General features: G+C 41.7%; 1 protein-coding gene across 1 annotated transcript; it reads right to left on the bottom strand.

Moving 5' to 3' along the window:
- Positions 1-1,496: 1,496 nt before the first annotated feature.
- Positions 1,497-18,840, bottom strand: LOC149287200 (serine/threonine-protein kinase greatwall-like). The gene is made up of 12 exons (XM_089493211.1): positions 18,661-18,840; positions 16,584-16,721; positions 16,224-16,363; positions 15,504-15,592; positions 10,180-10,286; positions 9,379-9,523; positions 8,556-8,728; positions 7,297-8,442; positions 6,436-6,562; positions 2,678-2,791; positions 2,497-2,598; positions 1,497-1,654 (listed from the first exon to the last, which is right to left on the bottom strand). Exons 1-12 carry the CDS (start codon positions 18,838-18,840, stop codon positions 1,497-1,499), a joined length of 2,619 nt encoding a protein of 872 aa, XP_089349337.1.
- Between the last annotated feature and the right edge of the window lie 1,302 nt (positions 18,841-20,142).

The following is a 20,142-nucleotide window of genomic DNA, read 5'->3' as shown; positions in this document are numbered from 1 at the left end:
AGAAATTGTGTTGCTCAGAATTTTGAATTCTAAACAAGGTTTAGCGAACTGAGCACGGCTACAGGTAAAAAGAAAAAAAAAAAAAAAAGTCAGATGGAGGTTTGAACTGTGAGTGAGTGCCAAAGGAAATGTGTTTATTCCCCCCCCCCCATCAATTCGGCACCCCCACAGTTAAAAGTAGGTGCACAAACACCTTGAGCCACTCCCACTACACACACAAAAAAAAAGTGTAGAATATAGGGGTAGTCTACACCCTTTTAAAATTGCATTGCTACTTTTGTAGATGAGTAAAAGGTTTTTCAAATTATATAATCAAAATAATGGTATCTAAGGAAAGCCCTTTTATTAAACAAATATTCAGCTAAGTGTGGTGTTTGAGCTGGGAAAGTCGCTCAAAATATCACAGGACTTACAACGGCAGCCTCCAGGTCTGCAGATATAATTTATTGGATCAAAAAAAATAAAAAAGGTCAAATCAATCCTCACCTCCATCACTGCATACAGCACTATTATGCTTAAAGAAATCCTCTCCCCATAGAACCGCTCCTTTAAGTTACACTTCATGTCTTGTACATCAGGTATGTTTTATCTACATTATAAATCAATTCGTATGCAACTATTCTTTTGAACAGCACTTTTATATGTACGACCGTGCTGGGTGCCTTACAACCATACTGACAATAGTTTTGACATTCATTTATTCTGTGAACACAGTTTGTAGACAAAATGTAACTTGGCTGGAGTCAGAACCCACATTCTTGGCACATATTAAACAAATTTGAGTGAGACAGAGTACATTAAGCAAGAACTTGGGAAGATTTTTCTCTTAACCCTCAGTTACGCTTCAAACGAGGCTGTTTATTACATTTCAGTAAGTGTTACTTCCGCAATGATCTTGGCCCAAGAGCTTTTGTATCAGTCGTTTGGTGACTATCCGATGTTGGCATCCAAGCCTATCTACTAAAGGGCCTCTACAGGATCTCACAGAAGAATCAGAGAGCCCGGGTGGGGGGTGTAGCTTAATCAAAAAAATGTTTTTTCTAAAACTCACTACTATATGTGACAAAAAGGAACGAGCAAAAAAAGATCCAGATCTATACTATTAAAAAAAAAAAACCCACAAACAATTCACAAGTGTGAAAAACCCACTAGGATAACCTGCTATAAACAGAGTGCATCCTCAGCATAAATAAAAAATATGACAAATTCATTTCTTAAACACCACAAGGTGCGTACCCACAACTAGTCTAGGATATCAAACATTATATTACTTTATTTTAAAGTTAAATTCAGAATATTAATAGCTTAAGGTGCAAACAGGAGGTCTCCTTATAAAACAGGAAATATTTACATTTTTCGTTCAATTCAGAAACTTTTTTTGATGGAGAATATACAACTAAAATCTGAAGGGCCACATTATGTAAAAAAAAAATAATTAAAGAATCAAAGTATCTTATGGTCTCTAAAAAGTACAACGTGCAATAAAGCAGCGGGTCCTAAAGGCTGAAGCCGGACACTTTAAGATGCTGCGCGTTATTCCTGGCTTCAAAGTAAGCCGTGTCGGTTTCATCATCGGGCTGTGGTATGAATGGCATAACTTGGTTCTGTAAGGTGTCCCATTCAATGTCGTGGAAGAGCGGGTGAATTCTCAGATCTACACAGACACAAAGACTCGAGTTACACTGTAGCACAACCTTACCGGAGCGTGGGAACAAAATGTACAGCGACCGTTTATCACGATGTGGCTTAATGCGCCACCAGGCAGGGAAGGCAAAGTCAAATCTCAGACGAGCCGCTAACGCTTACTATTCTTAAAGCTGTGCTCAAGACAAGCCGACAAGCTAGGAGTTGGAGGTATTGCTGCACAAGAGGCAAGTACTTTCCACCAGATTTACATGCTTATCTCGAAAATGCTAATTAAACAATAGTATTTTTGGACGTAAGTACAGAGTAAAAGCAGGAGAGAGGCTAGAAAGGCAAGGCAGGGGTAGGTGGGTGGAGGCGAGTTAACCCATCAGCTGGTAGGCTTCCCTGGAGAAGTGGGTCTTTCGAAGGACTGGAGACGAGGGGTAGGTTGGATATGCCAGTGGGGGGCATCCCTAAAGAAGTACTGTATATACATGAGTTCGAAATCAGAGCAGAGGACAGACGAGGATTACCAGGTGAGAGGACCAACCGAGTAGGTGTGTAGTTGGAGATACGCAAGGAGATGTAAAGTAGGGGAAGCTACAGGTGAGGATTTTAAGTCTAATCTTGAAGCAAACAGCCAGTCTCTGAAGAAAAACATGTTTGTAGCAAAGACCCTACTACCCTTTTGTGTCTACATGGCAAAAATACTCTAGTAAAGACCAGGGGTCTCAATATTTTATGATGAACATATTTATATTTTACATGGAAATCTCAAAGTATTTTGGAATAAAACCAAGCAGTTCAGTAAAGCTTGGATGTACTTTTCTTTTCTGCTTTATACAGCCGGCTTACACAGCAGTAACATACCTTTAAACCCAGCTCTCTTTGTGTTATCTATGGTCAGGAGAATATCTATAGCCCCTTGGGCATTTGCAGATAGGGTTTCTTCTTCTTCTGGCCAGGGGATGTCTGCAGGAGACAGACAAAGATTTAGCACACAAACACAGTTGTTACGGATTTGTCTCTTAATTATTCATATTGGACGTACCTCTATTTAGAATGTTCTGGAACACTTGGGCCGGTGTTTCATCGTTAAAAGGGGGAATGCCCGTTAAGAACTCGAACAAGCAAACGCCGAGCGCCCACCAGTCCACAGCGTGATCTGGACAGAGAGATATCAAGGATCAGGGACTACCCAGTAATATTACATCATTCTAAGTAGGAAGGAGGGTATGTTAAAATAGAATGAAAAATATGTATTTGCCTCCTGCAGGGTAAATACCTGGAACAATAATTATAACAGGGCTCGACAAATCCCAGGCGCCAGGTCGACAGAATTTTGTCCCGGCGCCTAGGTGTTTGTCAGCCTCTTACATCTACAAAAAATTGCCCCCACGTCACCACGCGGGGGCGCTGCTGCTGCTGTCTGCCCAGGAGTCTGGGCAGACAGCACAGCCACTTCGAGCCCGCCCCCGAGCTTGAGATCACTCCCACGGAGTGATCCTGTAGGCTGAAAACGCGGTTGCAGGAAAACCAGCAATCGTGTTTTCAGCTGCCACAGGCAGCTTCAGGGAAGGGGGTTGTGTGTTGATTGGGTCCCCACACTGACAACACCCCCCTGCTGCCTGTTCGCTCCATGAGAGCGACAGTGCAGCGTTAACCCCCTTTAATGCCAGAGGCAGCTTCAGGGACAGGGGAGAAGGTTCTTCGTTCTCCACATGAGTGTGGAGACCAGCCCCAACCCTCCCCTTCTGTCCGATCGCTCCATGAGAGCGACAGTGCAGCGTTAACCCCTTCAATGCCACAACTGTATGACACATTCGTGGCATTGCAGGGGTTAACATTTGTCCCCAAAAGCTTGTGGGGACTAAATATCGGTCAATGCTGTGCTCCAATGGAACATCAGCATTGAAAGCGTTAATAAAAATAAAAATAAAAAAACAGCACTGACCTGAAAGTCCAGGGTGCTTCCAGGTCAAATGCTGTGAGTTTAGTAAGTGGGATGATGATGATCAGATCACTCCTGACCAACTGTTAGTTTAAAAAAAATCCTGGCTCCTAACTTTTTTACCTGGCGCCTAGATTCACAACAAATTTGTCAAGCCCTGAATTATAAGGTGCAAGAAGAGCTATACAACTATATTGGTGCCATCATCCACAAATGTCCGGGTGACAAGGTCCTCTTCTGCACATGACCCCATTTAATCAAACAAAAAATATACGTAAAAAAAAAAAAATTATACTTACCGGAGCACATTCACAGACACTAGGGAAAGGATCATGTGTATACAGCTATAAGTAGTTCGAACCTTAGTTAAAAATGATCTTTTTTTTCCCCATAAAATATATTTCGAAGACTTATTTACCATTTGACCATTTCAGAGTAAAAACAAGGAACCACCCTATGTGTTTGGTTATATGACATTAACCACATACATAGATTATTTCACATTTCAGCGTGGCCCCCCCAATTCAAGCTAAGCGCACCATCCAGCTTAAACATCCCCCGTCAGCCACCAGAACCCCGACAGATATTAGAGCCGTTGTGCAGCAACGGCAGCAGCTTTGCGTTGACATGCATCTCCCAACTAAAAAAGGACATATAACGCTATAAAGAAAACCTCCACTAAGGCGGTATTTCAAAACAGTGAAAAAAGGTAACCTATGAAAAGGTAAGATTTGCACACAAAAAAAAAACACTATGTAGGGAAACCTTTTCTCATGCATTTGCTGAACCATTGGCTAAGAAATGGGTGAGAAGTTTTGTAAAACCTCAGTAAAAACTAGAAAATGCAAAAAAAATACACTTGAGAAAGTTTTTTTGATATGTTTAATATTCCAGTTTAAAGACTGGAAGCCACCAGAGATCACCCCCAAGCCTTCAGTACAGTCAAAGTGAAAAGTATATACTCAACTGTTAAAAAATAGTCGTCGTCTCCCCCCCCCCCCCAGGTAAAAAATGGTGCTTTTACCAAATGGCACCAAGAACTCACATATGTATGGCCTAATTTTCTAAAGAAATTCCGGATAGAAATGTGGAGCAAGCCATGGAAACCAATGAAAAGAGGACACGCAAAGACAAATGGGCTTTTCTGACTCATCCAGACCCAAAATGCAAGTTAAATATAGTCTTGGGAGAACCAACAAAGCATGTGTTTAAAAATCACCCAATCCGATACAATTTACACAACTTTACAGAAGTGTTAAAGAAGTCCTGATTGGAATCGAAATTGGAAAACTTACAATGTTCTTCTTCCTGTCTTTAAGAAGAGTTTATTTATTAACTAAATCAGAGACTGCAGGAGGACTTGCAAATAACTAAATTTGTTAGGAATTAAGAAGGTCCAACCACTAAATAGGCTGAGCTGGATAATGTAGATTTCAATAATCAATATGGCTTTTAAAATAAATAAAACTTCAGAGACTTGATGCACAAGGCATAGGTAACGCAGGAGATTTAACTATGCATTATACACGGTTCTTCTAGGGTTGGACCTTCTTAACGTATAGCGAGGGCAAGAGAGCTGTTCACTACACTCAAAGACTTTACTGAATAAACCTCAGAGAATGGTCTCATTTCAGAGGCACGCGCCCAAGTTATACATTAGCATGCCATGTAGGTAGGGTTTATCTAAAACCCTTCAGTAACATGACAGCGACGGTCCAGAAAGATAAGATATCTAGGTAAATCTTTTCAGTACGATATTTATCGGATGCTGGAATATAAGTCACATATGCCGCTAAAACTGGGTAGATCTAGAGAATCAAAGTTTGACTGTATGGAAAGCAGCAGCCCAATGCCCAAGCGGTAATCATGGACTCACCACATGGCAGCAGCCCTGTATATAAAACAAAACAGGTTATAGAGCTTAATTGCCTTATAAACACATCTTTAAAATGTACATTTTTCCAGGAAAGATATTTATAAAAATTATATAAAAATCCATAAAAAAAATAAATAAAAATTGTTCACTGACAAAATTGCTTCTTATTAATATAGATGGCTCTTGCACTTATAATGGGTAAGGGCCCAGGAAAAGAGAATTATGTTCCTAAGCAAAAGGTGAAATACCCGTTCTTTTAACAAGCACCATACAATACAATGTTTATTAAACTATATTAATCGCATTAAATAGACCGTATGCTGAACACAGTGCTGCTCAACTTTCCAAGCCCCCCCGGACCACGAACAGGCCAGGGATTGTGTGTGTACTCGCCTAGAAACAAGTCCAGTCTTTTACTGGTCAACAGGGCATAATGATGAGAATATAATATGATGTAATACAGCGTGACTCGAGGTCATATCTAAAACTGAGGCATTGAGCCATTGTGAACTACGGCAAGAACAATCAATGTATAACGAGGACTGCTTCTATTAATAATTAGTTTAGTGTCAGCGAGACGTGAAACATGCGCCCATACAGTGTTACTGCTGGAACAAGAAGATCACCATTATTTGCACATACAGATGTCCCCAAAAGCAGTCATTTCAAAAGATTACCATCTTAACTAAATCAGTGTGAGCTCATGTTGCCGGTTAAGCTTTTATGTTCATATTCAGTTCAAGAAATGTGTAAGCACTACATATTCCTCGAAGACAATCACAACATTAAAACAAATTGGATTTTCTAAGTTATATTCTGCTGCACAAAATTACACTTTACAACAGATTATAAAACCACTATTCATTTTCTTTTTTAGGTCTGATTTTATGATCTATTTTATAAAAATTCTTTTTTTGGGGGGGTAGAAACATAAGCTATATGTGCATCAGCAGCACAGAGCATCCATCCGCCTGTAACTCACCATGAAACTTGCCCAGAAGCAGCTCTGGTGCCAGGTAGTCTGGAGTCCCGAGAATTTTCTCATTTTCATGCTGCGGTGCTCCCCTTCTCACACTCTTTGGTGTTCTGTAAGGTGTCTCCGCAAGTCCCTTTGCAAGAACAAAAAAAAAAAAAAAGAAAAATAGAATATTATTATTTATTGTTTTATATAGCGGCATCAAATTCCATAGCAATGAATATGGAAAGATTCCTCAAATATTCATACAGCAAGGACCCTAACAGTATATCAGTCTAAGGCAATAAAACAATTTATACGGAGAATGCCTATCTCCTAAATAGCTTCAAATGTTATTAATTAATACACATTTTCATAAAGGGTGTTGTCGTGTTTCATACAGTTTGTGGATCCTTTTCTTGTGCGGTTTCTGGTCTTCCCGTGACACTGAAGTCCAACAGAAAGACATTTATTTTTATGGAAAGCCTATTACTGACCGTGATCATTTTTCTGTTGAGAGTCACGACTCTACTGCCCTAAAGGGACCTGTGATACGATTAGCAAAGTCTACCAGCCTTCGCATTGAAAGAAAAAAAAAAAAAAAAAAAAAAAAAAAAAAAAAAAAGACACATTGATAACGTGCAGCTACAGCAATTAAATGTGTCTGTGTTTACGCTGGAAGGCAAAAGAGCATTCATTTAAACGGTTGGACAAGATGCTAGCCGGCTTTGTAGGCAGCCACAGCAGTGGCTGGTTACTTAATATTATATATGAATCATATATATATATATATAGTAACGTCCATGAGATAACATGATAATAAGTAGGGTGGGGGTGTTGTCTAGTAGCAATCTGGTGCACACATTTAGGACAATAAAGCAGTTATACCTGAGAATTTCTGTAATTCCTGTCTTTCTGAGCCGGTGTAACAGCCAATGGATAAGAACCTGTGCACGCCATAGAAAAATGGATTTTATCCATGGAACCAATACTGATTCTGGAGGGTTCTGAGAAATTCGATACATTCACGGTGCTATTGTAGCTTCGAAAAGCCACCACGGGCTTCCTTTTAGGGTTGGTCAGTGCTCTGGCTGGAGCAGGAGATGCCCACATATCACACGAAGTATTATTCAACTCCTCTCTTGCCGGTTTGTGGTGCTTGATCTTATCGGTCTTCTCAACTACAGAGCCTACGCCATTATCCTCAGGGGTGGATTCCTTGCGGTCTTCATTTTCCGACTCCTCAAAGGATAGTTCTTTCATACTTTTGTCAACATCGGAGACCTCCTTTTCCAGCTGATTTTCACTCCCAGATACATTGGAAGAGTTTGGGCTATCCTTTCCTTCTAACTCACACAACAAATTTTTAGCAACAGGTTTTTCTGTATTGGACTTCTCCGGAGTCAGGGGAGGAGGAACATATCCCTTCTCTGTATTATTATTGCCGGGGTATTGTTGAGCAGAGCGTCTGTTACCAGAAAGTAAGAGTGACTCGATCTCCATGGTTAAACCAGTGCTGAAATTGACCCCTACATTCGGTATTTTAAAAGCACGTTGGTATTCTGCAGTACACTTCTTCTCCTTTAGAATATCTTGTCCAGGGCTCTTCTCAACCAACTCATAGCCCCTTTTAACACCACTTTTATCCAGGTTTTTCTCATCATTATATGCCATAGTTTCTAAAGAAGAACTGGTCAGCCAAGGGGGAGATTCTGGAGAGCTAGGTAGTTTTTCAAGTCTTTTCATGTCGTTTTTACTCTTGTTCTCCTTATTGTCTTCAGCATTATTTTCATAAAGACATTTCCTGCTAAAAGTCTTTGCGCTGAAAGCGAGAGGGGTATCCCCTAGAACAGGCTCATCTTGGACATTCACCTTCCTGGCACCTCTTCGATTAATGATGGGTGAAATAGCACACTCCAGTTCATTTAGTTTAATGCTCTGAACAACTGTGCCGATTGGTCCTTTGCTCCTTGATTTATCAGACAAGCTATTCTTCAAGCGACTGTAGTTCAAATAAGGAGGTCCATCTGGGTCCTGACAATATAAAAACATGGGTGGTCAGGGCTGAGTCAGACGTAACACACAATATAGTTAATAATAGCTGAAAAGAGGTCTTTGTGGAGACAACGCCAGACAAGTAGACTAACCTGAAGTCCATTTTCCCATCTGGGACTGCTGCAGCAATCTGACTCTATACTCGATATACCGATGTGGGATTGACTGCTAGTGCTAGATGTGCCAAACCGGCCCCTACATTTAAGCAGGTTGGGAGTCAGACATTTTACTGGCATGCTGGGGCTAGACATGTTGACCTCTGGACCTAAAAGCAATGGAGAACCATTAGTTCTGGAAGGAACATTGTAACCGTGATTGCTTGTACTGCAAGCAAATTATTTTATTGAAACTACCTTGCACAAACTTCTGCCAAAATGGTGGCGCTTCTGGGGATGCCCTCTCCCCGACTCTCCAATCAGGGGGAGAGGACCTCACTAGAGGCACTGCAATTTTGGCAGAAGTTTGCATCGTGTTACCTCCGCAGAGATGAGGATGAAGATGTCAAATGTAGGGAAAAATGTAGAGAGCATGAGAGATAGTGTGAACAAGAATGTGAGAGTGAAAAGCGCCCACAGATTTTGAATGGAAATTCAGAGCTTGTTGCTTTGTTTTCTTCTTCATGGGAGGGCCTGGCTTTGTTTTTGTGGCTTTGTACGAATAGACAACTGTAAATTCGCGATTTGTACAAATCCGAATGCACAAGTCTATGTAAATATATATTTATTGTACATAGATGGATAGATAGATATCTTTCATACATTAACACCAAGCTTATGATCCCAGATAATATATAGATATGATCATTTCGGAAACAGAGTTAAAAACAGTGACTTAACATTATGGAAAATCAGAAGGAGTCTCAAGCAGGGGGAAAAATATAATCTCTTCCAGCTAGGCTGGATCAATGATACTCACAATTTATAACGAGTTTGCTGCCTTTTGCCGAGCTCTCTTTTTTTCTTGCTAAAATAGGAGTAGAAACATTTCCTTGGCTTCTGTCTACAGATGCTGGAGTCAAAGATGAAAGAGATGTCTGCATTTTACTTCGCACCGGTGTGTTCTATTAAATAAAAGCATACAATTATATTCTGATTAGAATAATTTAATTTCTGAAGCTGTATTACAAAAAGTATGAAAAGTCAGAAAAGTATGAAAATACAAAAAAACCCAAAACCTTTTAGTATGGACCACAGACCCAGATGATGTTACTTTGAAATGAGACATTTGTGGGCAAATGTACCCCTTCCGATGGGGTTGGTTGAGGGAGCAGTCATACCTTTTTCTCTATACAATACATAAATGGGTTAACTAATAAGTGTTTTTTAGATTAATAATAGCACTTTATATGTACTTTTTTGTCATTTCCAGTGTACCAGTGATTTTAGAATTGTTTTGCTGCCCTGATGAAGTTTTTCGAGAGTAACCGCAAGGTGCAGAAACACCGTAGCCCTCCATGTCATCAGCACTCTGACGGAGGACGGCCATGAGACTGACCCGACGCATACACACGCAGAACAGGACTACTATTGGCTGCTTTGGCGCTTCTAAATCGTGGATTTTGCCTGTTAAAGAGCTTTGAATACTGGCTGAAGATGTAATTAGCGTTCTCTCAGGGACCTAGAGATCCTGCTCAAGTGTTCTCACCATTTAGCCACTCGCTCTGTATTAAGGTGCATTTATTACTATTAAGGTTAGTATTGAAGAAGAAATACTTACAAATCCTAATGAGCTTATTAATGACAGCACTTGTCCAGGAGTTCGGAAATAATCTCGCTTGGGGTTTGCCATGGATGGTGTTGTTAAAATATCCATCATATTAATCTCTATATATATAAAAAAAAAAAAAAAAAAAAGTCCTATTAATCTCAGGAAAGAGGTCAATAAAAACAGAATTTTTTTACTTACCGTAAATTCCTTTTTCCTGTCATACAGTGGCAGTACAAGTGGGTAGTATTCTCTCTCGGGACAAGTAGAACCTAACGGTAATTAAATGGTTAACACATCCGAAGCTCTTCCTCCTTACCCATAAAAACCGGCACCTCTCCAAAGATGGCAGTTAGTAACAAGAACACACAGAAATGGATGCAAAAAAAGGAAGTTTATTCTCAAAGAAGGGAGGGAAATCCATACTGCCACTGTAAAAGGAATTTACGGTAAGTAAAAATTTTTTTATTTTTCCTGTCATACAGTGGCAGTACAAGTGGGATGTAACAAGATCCTGGAGAAATAGGGGTGGGGGGGGGATTTGGGAGTGCCTAGGAGACAACCGCTTGGAGCACCTTACGCCCGAAATCCGCCACAGAGGAGGAGAAGACGTCTAGTCGGTAATGTTGTATAAAGGTATTGAACGAGGACCAGGAAGCCGCCTTGCAGATTTCTTCAGGAGAAGCTGAAGCCTTTTCAGCCCATGAAACAGACACGGCTCTAGTGGAGCGAGCCCTGACGGGACATTGAAGCGTCTTGTCCTTGGCCTGGTATGCCATACGAATGGTATCAACAAGCCATCGAGAAATGGTAGCCTTTGAAGCCACTTTACCAGCAGAATGACAAAAAAAAAAGTTAACAAACAGGTGGTCGGTGGTACGGAAGGATGAAGTACGCTTGATATATATGTCCAAAGCCCTTTTAACATCCAAGGAGTGCCATTTACATTCTTCCGGGGAGGAAGGAGACGGAAAAAATGAGGGAAGCACCAAGGGCTGATTGATACTTGACCTGGAGATAACCCCACCCTAAAACATAACTTTTATTAATATGTTTATTAAAAAGGTATAACCAAAAAAAGATTTTTAAAAACACCAGTGTCACCAGTCCTACCATGAAAGGTATACCTCACTGTAACATAAGCTGTGTAACACTAATATTAGATCATACATACTGTTGATGGCTGCAGTCCTAACAACAGAAATAATTCAATTATGACCAGTGACAGAGGCTAATTAAAAACTCAGACAAGTAGTCCCCCTGACATGTTGTTTCGCTCCTCAGAGCTTCATCAGAGGTCTGGGCTAATGATTAAGCTCCGAGATCTGACCCTTTAGGGTAGAGACACTGAGACCTGAAGCCAACCCGTCTTGCAAAAACTGAAGAATAGAGCTGATATTCTGAGGGAAAACATTTAAACCTCTAGCAGAGCACCACAGAAGGAATTTTTTCCCAAATTCGAAAATACATCCTGGATCTAGAGCGTCTTACAGAATTCAACAGAAGGTCAGACAGGTCTCCGTCAACACCTTGGTTCCGCTGAATCATCCTTGCAACAGCCAGGCCGTCAACTGAAACATCCGAAGGAGGTCTGGATGAAGCTTCCTGTTGTCCAACAAAAGATCTGAAGTCGGAAGTTCCCAGGATGCCAAGGTAAGCTGCTTGAGTAGGGCAAACCAACTTCGACTTGGCCAGTAAGGTATGATGGCCAAGACCCTGGCTCTGTCCGAACAAATCTTTTGGAGAATCAAGGCTACAGGAGGGAATATGTAGGCCAAACGGAAATTCCATTGAATTGAAAGGCCGTCCAGAACATGAGGAGAGTCCAGCCTGTTGAGGGACGCAAAAACCGGAACGTTCCTGTTTCTTCTGGTAGCCATCAAGTCTATCTCTGGAAGGCAAAATCTTGCCACCAAGATGGAGAAGGTCTGAGTGGTCAAAGACCACTCTGCCTGAGACCACCTTGCCCGGCTGAGGTCGTCCGCAATAAGATTGTAGCAGCCTCTGATGTGGGTTGCCGAGATATCCTGCAGATGTTGGGACCACCTCATTAACACAGAGCATAGAATCTGGAGATTTCGTGTTCGTGTTCCTCCTTGCTTGTTTATGTAAGCAACTGTCGTCGCGTTGTCTGACTGAATTCTCAGTCACAGAATGACCCTCTACCTAGGGTCTGAAAGCCATGAGGGCTAGAAGGAACGCCTTTAATTCTCGGTAATTTGAAGACTGATGAGAATCGTCTGGAGACCAAATTCCCTGTGTGAAGAGGCAACCTAAATGCGCCCCCCAGCCGATTCTTGAGGCATCCGTGGTTAGAGTTATCCAATGTTGGGGTTGGAACGAGAGACCCCTGGAAAGATGGGTTGACTTCTTCCACCAATTCAGATGAGATAGGACTTGGTGTGATATTGTGAAGTTTGAGTCTAGGTCTTCTTCCCTTCTTGACCAATTTGAAAGGATCTGCCATTGTAAGGGACGCAGCTGAGACTTTGCCCAACGGACCGCAGGGATGGATGCTGTGAGAATACCCAGGACACTCATAGCTCTTCTGAAAGAGCAGGTAGGATTCCTTTGAAGAAAATAAATTTCCCGTCTTATCTTCCTGATCTTTGATTGCCGGAGAAAGATGCACCGGGAAACTGAGCCCACTATCAACCCCAGGAATTGGATCCTGGTGGAGGGAAGGAGATTGGATTTCTCCTTGTTGATGATCCAGCCATGTCTTTCTAGAAAACGAATCGTGGTGTCCAAGTCTGCCAGCAGTTCTTGTGTAGATTCGGCCTTGATGAGCCAGTCGTCCAAATATAGTACGATAGCGACACCCCGTAGTCTTAGGCTTGACGTCAATGGGCACAGGATCTTGGTAAAAACCCTTGGAGCTGATGACAGACCGAATGGGAGGGCTTTTGAACTGAAAGTGATGAATCCTCTTGTTTACCCGAACAGAGAATCTGAGGAACTTTCTGGATGCGTCGGCTATAGGCACATGAAGATAGGAGTCTTTTAAATCCAGTGTAACCATAAAGTCTCCTCTCTGCAGAATCTGCATGACAGAAGTGAGGTTTTCCATCCGGAAACGTTGATAGCGGATACAACTGTTGACCCTCTTCAGATCTAAAACCGGATGGAAGGAGCCGTCCGGCTTTGGAACCAGAAAGAGACGAGACTAGATACCTTGGAATCTGTGATGAACTGGGACCTTCTCTATGACTCCCTTTTGTAGCTGTGCGAGGCATGCCAAATATAGGGCTACATTTTTGATTTCCGAAGGATATGAGGAAATAAGGAACTGGCTCAAAGGAGGTTGAAAAAACTTGATTCTGTATCCCTCCGAAATGATCTTTTGAATCCAAATATTTTGAGTAGTCTGTTCCCAGGTGTCTCTGAACCATTGCAATCTTCCTCCTACTTTGTCAGAACTTCCTCTTTTCTTGCCTTTTAGGACGTTCTTGGAATTTTCTGTCTCCGTAGGAACTACGAAAATTTTGTGAGTGGGAAGACTGGAAAGGTCTGGCATTTCTATAAGGGTATTTACGATTCCACTTGATCCTTCTATCCTGAGGGAAAGCTCTTTTGGTATCAGACATCTGTTTGATCAGGTCTTCTAGCGGAGCTCCAAATAGTTTCTTTTCTTTCAAAAGGTAAATCACATAAAGAGACCTTGGATGCCAAATCCGCTGTTTAGGATCTTAACCACAGGGCTCTCCGTGCCACAGAGGATAATCCCATAGTCTTGGCTGACAATTTAAGAGATTCGTGAGATGAATCCAACAAAAAACTATTGGAGAGTTTTAACCTGTTGAGGAGTCTAGAAATCTCAGAATCTGAGTCATCGGAGAGACATTCTCCCAAGGCCTGAATCCAAATATTCTGGGCTCTAGCCACCGCTGCGCTGGCCACCGCTGCCTTGCACTGCGAACCTGCAGCCTGAAATATGCGCCTGCAAGAAGTATCTGCCCTTCTATCTATGGGGTCTTTAAGACATGACACTCCTCCAATGGGAATGGTTGTCTTTTTGGAAAGCTGTGCAATTTGGAAATCCACTTTAGGGGGATCGTCCCATGTGTCTTCCCCTTGAAGTTTGAACAGCTGTCTGAACGGTTTTGAAATAAAGGCTCTTTTACCTGGGTGCTTCCATTCCCTCTCCATAAGTTCTGTTAATTTCGGTAAAACCGGAAAACCTTTAACCTTTTCCGAATCCTCCTCCAGCAACATTCGTGTTACCTCCTTAGAAAACTTACGAAGCTCCTGAGGCGGGAAAAAACCTCATCCTCTGAACTATCACTTGTAGTAGAAAGAGATGATTGAGAGATTTCACCGGAGGAAAGGTCTGACTTAGATGATGATCTGGACCTTTTGCGTTTATGCGAACTTTCCTTTCCTTTCCCTTGGGAATGAGCAGCAGAAACTTGAAAAGCCTCAAAGGTCTGGGCCACATTCTCCTGGAACCAACCCAGGAAGGAATGCAAGTCTCTTTGCTTTTCAGTAGCAAGTTGTTCTGCCGAGCATGAATTACACATTTTCTTACGACAACCATCCGGGAGTGGGGTAGCACACTCTGAACAAGCCACATGCTTAGAAGTAGCTTTTCTGGGAGCCGGTGGAGGCTTTTTATCTTTCTCCGGAATTTCTATAGGAACCGGACTAGACATCTGACAAAAAGGAATTTTTTTTTTTTTTGAGGGCAGAGAAAGTATAGAGCAAAGATAAAACAAAATCTTACCCTAAACTCCTCTGAACCGTGTAGGGGGGCTGGTGACACGGTTATCCTGTACTGGCAAATGCTCCTGCAGTCAGAAAGGAAAAAAGCGCCTTTTAAAGCAAAAATGCCGCCCCCCGGAAGATCCGATTCGCGCATGCTCAGTAGCGCGATCGGATCTTCGGTGGAACGCAACGACACCCGGGCGTGCGTTCCACCACAATGCGCATGCTCCCGCATCCTATCCACAAAAGGATGCAAAACAGACCTCTTCCGTAACGCGAACTGCTACGGAAGGAAAAGCCTCTCTCTGCTCACCACCCTGGGAGCAATCGTAGCAAGAGGAACCCCCAGGCAGCCACCCGTGCGCCTCACCAGCGAAGTCCGTCCGGAACCGAGGATCTACTGTCCGTCCCTGAAAGGGACAAGAAAAAAACTGCCATCTTTGGAGAGGTGCCGGTTTTTATGGATAAGGAGGAGGGGCTTCGGATGTGTTAACCATTTAATTACCTTTAGGTTCTACTTGTCCTGAGAAAGAATACTACCCACTTGTACTGCCACTGTATGACAGGAAAATATTTGTTAAACTGAAATTTATGTGAATAGGAGTTGGGATAAAGGTCAGCCTGGCACTCACCTCGCTTCAGGGTAACTTTAGAGAGGCCAAAGTCTGTTAATTTTATGTGGCCCTCGTTTGAGATTAGCATGTTGTCGGGCTTCAGGTCCCTACGGAGGAAAAACATATATTAGAATAAAAACAATATATTCTAAACTATAGTAAAAAAAAAACCAAAAAAAAAACCATGGATAACGTTAGATTTTTAACAAAAAAATATATAGAAAATAAACTCTTCTGGCAAAAGAGTACGCAGGCCCAGCCTAGGTACACACACATTCTGTAAGTTAAAGAAAACAGACACTGTAGAGGTTTACTTGCTAAAAAAGAAGTTTGCAGGAGAGCTGAAGTTTCAACATACAGACTTCATTATACATCATGATGGACCAACCCTGCTAGAAGGGCTGAGCTGGCCCTTCAGAATGTATAAGTCATTGAGGTGCCTTCAAGAAATCTTAGATTTACACCTTATGTAGGGGCAAGCCTAGACCTTCTTGCAGAAGAAGCTCAATGGAGTTGGCCTTCAGAATGCTTACTGAGGTCTGTTGAATACGCGTTTAAATTTTGCTTAAGTGTGCTGGAGGCCAATTAATATATAAAATGTATACAGTCTGTGCCCAGTAACATACGTCTTTTTCCATTTCAGCTAAAGAGTAATGCAAGACATTTTTGTTCATTAGTTTGGAGCGTTTGTAGTACCCAGGTAATAGGATAAAGTAACCGAGGATAAAGACTACTTGCCTGTGAATGATACCGTGTCTGTGCAGGTAATCGAGAGCCAACGCGACTTCTGAGATATATTTAACTGCCATTTCTTCATCAAAGTAGCCATAGATATGGAGCAAAGATTTAACATCCCCACCGATGAGGTACTCCATGACCTGAAAGAAAATCCTTACTTATTACCACTTTTCCTTTCTCCCAACCCTACCATGTGGCTGATAACGATAATTAAACCGTATAGTCCCTTATGAGTGCAATTCAGTGGGACATACAGTATGAGCTGCATGTAAATACAGGACTCAATATGGACTCAATATGCAGACTGCAATGAGCGTGTTACTGGCGTGTAAGGTGGGTCATCGCCCAGTTTGTACTCACCAGGTATATGTTGTTGGCTGACTGAAGAGAATAAAATAAATGAACAATGAAGGGGCTTTTACTCAAAGCCAAGGCGTCCCTCTCTGCCTGGACCTGCTGCATCATGTTCTTATTAATCATGTCCGCCTTCTTGACAACCTGAATGATGAACAGGACAGGAACACACGGGTTAAAAGCGGTGCATTTATACACGAGCCATCGTCCTTACCGCGGTACTGCAGATGAATCAAAAGCATGCATAGCGTTTATAAGTCACTGATGGGACTACCCATATCTCCCGACGCAGAGACTCAGTCATTGGTCTCATCTTAGAATCAGGATAGCTTTATGCCTCTCCCATACATTACATGTAAGCCTCTGATCCTCTAGTTATGAATTACGATCTCTTATTGAAACCTTCATCCTCCAATGAAATTAACTTCCCTGCTGTACTTTGTTAAATCCCTTTATGTATTAAAATGTTTACACCGCATCCCCCCTCTCTCCTTTATTTCATTCACCCACTGGAGTAGGATAACATACAGCGATAATAATGCCTACCGCACCCAGGTTAACACTCGACATACAACATCCTCATATTAGACACAATGGAACAATCACAGGGGGGGCTCATCCACTCAAATAATGGTCTGTCTCTATAGTACAATATCTCAAACGGGACGGGATTTACAAGCTAAAGCATCAGGGATTTATCATAAAAGCCTATTTTGTTTTCGCTTTATCCCTTTGTGTCTACCATGCCGCTAAATAAACCTATCAGGGGTTTTTGTGAATCACATCATCATCCATGGGAGAAGTCCGTACACAACAGCCTGAAATATCCCAATACCATTTAATAGGAAGCGTCGGGAGATAATGATCCAGGAGCAGCTCTGATTTTAAAACAACATGTATCAGAAATCGTTTTTGATCTACAAAGTATGTTAATCTCGATACAGAAACATCTTACATAATCAGTAACAGTGTGGTCATAGCGGTGGTAATAGCCTGTTCAGTAAATTAAGTCTAAAAACCCTATGTTAGGCAAAAAATACTTTTTTGTAGCCTTCCCTGCGGTATAAACAAGGCTAGTATTTATTACTTATGTTGATCTGTTAGCGGTTGAACAGGTTTAGTCACAGTGTAGAGCATTTTAGAGTGCAAGGCCTGGGAGGAGACAGATCTCCCTTAGAAAGACATGTCCAGACATGATGTGGACATTAAGGACAATCTATGACCATGTAGGCTGTCAAATTCTGTAGGAACCAAATAAAAGTACTAGGGCTCTCTGGCCCTTTTGGCCCATTTATTCTGGTAAGACCATAATCAGTCCTCAGTCTTGCCTTAGATTCAGGAAAGAATTATGTGATCCCATGTATGTTTAAATTCCCTCTTGGTATTAACATTTATGCTGGGAGACTATTCCTCTTATCTACTGCTCTCTCAGAGAAGTAAAACTGGTAGGTGCGCATCATCCAATAAACCTTCCTTACATTACATCTAAACCTCTGACCCTATAGTCAGAGATGATGGCCTCTTATCCTAACATTTCACCTTTTTTGAAATAATCTTCCCTCCTGTACTTTGTTTAACCCCTTTATGTACTTAAATGATTCCATCACATCTTCTCTCCATATATATTTACAAGGAAACGAAAGGTCCAGCGGTCAATACCAAAATAACATTTATTTCTCTTTAGTGTAGTAGTAAGCAGTAGTTTATGAAACTCTATGAATGCAGGAGAACCATCACAAATATCAGGCTGCGTTATGTAGACATCTCCAGCAATATGCAAAGGGTTAACGGGGAATAAGGAGCCCCCAGCAGGTACCATGTTACCCAAACATGGACATCCAGGAACATGATGAGAAGACCCATGGATCCACTTCTATGGGCAGATAGCGACTTCCATGTAGAGAAGGGATGTACTATACATTCTATATATATTCTAGTTATATTACAGCACAATCAGCATAGCAACACGTGAACTATTCGTGCTGTTTCAAGTTTTTTACACTGTCCCGATAGTTCTGTGCGTGCCTAAAGAACGTGGCTCTTGAGACAGGGTTAATGCGCAGGAATGACCCGGTCAGCTCACCTTGACAGCAAAGAGCTTTTCATTGTTTTTCCGGCGGGCCAGATAGACTTTACCGAACGCGCCCCGGCTAATGGGCTTCACTATGGTGAAGTCTTCGATAGAAGGGGGCTGGGGGACGTTGAGCTTCTTCTCCCCGCAGGCAGACGTGTCCCCGGTCTGTGCCTTCTCCTTCACCCCCATTATGCAAGTAGCTCTCCTGTCCGAAGCCCCGCGCCAGTACGGTTTAAAAACAAGCCACGCCTCCAGATAGAGTCATTGCAGTTCCTAACCAATCCTATGCTCAGGCTGGAGAGGGCAATGACGCAATGATGCGCCGGACCACGAATGGAACGCAAGGTATTCAGTAAACAAGTGAATCCGTTCAGCCAATGAGCTGCAGCTACCTCTGCTTGTCAGGAAAGGAGGCTGGGCATTTCATTTTATTGACTCCTATAGGCTGAGCCATTGGGAAGCGTCGCCATTTTTATTAAGGGAAGTCTCCCTGGTTGCTCGGTTTAGCATTAGCAATCATTTGACATCATGTTTGGTTTAGGTTGCACGTGGAAAGCGTGCAAGGGTCGCCTTTATACTGGAAATTCGTGCCGTGGAGTTTCTTAGTCTGCAGTTACCCATCTCTTATTATTGCATCTAAAATAGCTCCAATTATATTAATTATTATATATATTACAATAATATTACAATCTAGTGGCCAACCATAGGTAGTGAATGAAAGCATTTGAAACATGCAGTATGTGATCCATTTCCATCTTTGAAAGAGGAGCTTTCGGGGGATGGTATATAATATTTAATAGATATATATTATTCATTGTTTTATATAGCACCATCAAATCCTGTAGCGCTGTAGACAGGACAAAAGTAGTATGTAACATAACAAATTGAGTTACAGAGACAACAGGTGAGGAGGGCCCTGCTCAAACAAACTATGTATATATAAATATATTTATATATACACACTCGCTACCATTCAAAAATCAAGGTCATTTCTAGCTGTAACACAATTACAAAAGAGTTTTCTAACGATCAGTTAGCCTTTTAAACTTGGATTTGCAAACACAACATGCCATTGTAACACAGGAGTGATGGGAGTGATAAAGGGTCTCGGTACGCCTATGAAGATATTCCATTAAAAATCAGCCGTTTTCAGCTACAATAGTCATTTACAACATTAACCCCGTCTGCGCTGTATCTCTGATCCATTTCTTATTTTAATGGACAATGTTTGCTTCTCTTTCAAAAACAAGGGGATTTATACGTGACCCAAAACCTTTGAACAGTACTGTAGGACTATCAGATATTCCTTTTACCTGGTCATGCAGGTCTATTCCAAGAATGTTTTGATAGTGTTGCTGCCCAGCTGGATGCATTTTTAAAGGAGCATTTTTAAAGACGCCCTAATGCAGCAAACTGCATGTAACTAGTGTGACAGATCTCTAGGTCACACGTAAAATGTATCATGTAAATGTTGAAGTGTGTCAAGTTTTG

Source organism: Sceloporus occidentalis, unplaced genomic scaffold (genome assembly GCF_023333645.1).
Source record: "Sceloporus occidentalis isolate IW3139 unplaced genomic scaffold, rSceOcc1.0.p SCAF_63, whole genome shotgun sequence".
Taxonomy (NCBI): domain Eukaryota; kingdom Metazoa; phylum Chordata; class Lepidosauria; order Squamata; family Phrynosomatidae; genus Sceloporus; species Sceloporus occidentalis.
This window is presented reverse-complemented; position numbering and strand designations above follow the sequence as displayed.

What these genes read in the sequence shown, in the direction of transcription:
- LOC149287200 (XM_089493211.1), bottom strand. Translation starts at nt 18,840, where the DNA reads ATGGGGGTGAAGGAGAAGGCACAGACCGGGGACACGTCTGCCTGCGGG. An exon ending in CAGCCAACAACATATACCTG is followed by an intron (nt 16,364 to 16,583) that starts GTGAGTACAAAC and finishes ATTTTCTTTCAG; the next exon opens with GTCATGGAGTACCTCATCGG. An exon ending in CAGCAAACTCGTTATAAATT is followed by an intron (nt 8,729 to 9,378) that starts GTGAGTATCATT and finishes CATTGCTTTTAG; the next exon opens with GTCCAGAGGTCAACATGTCT.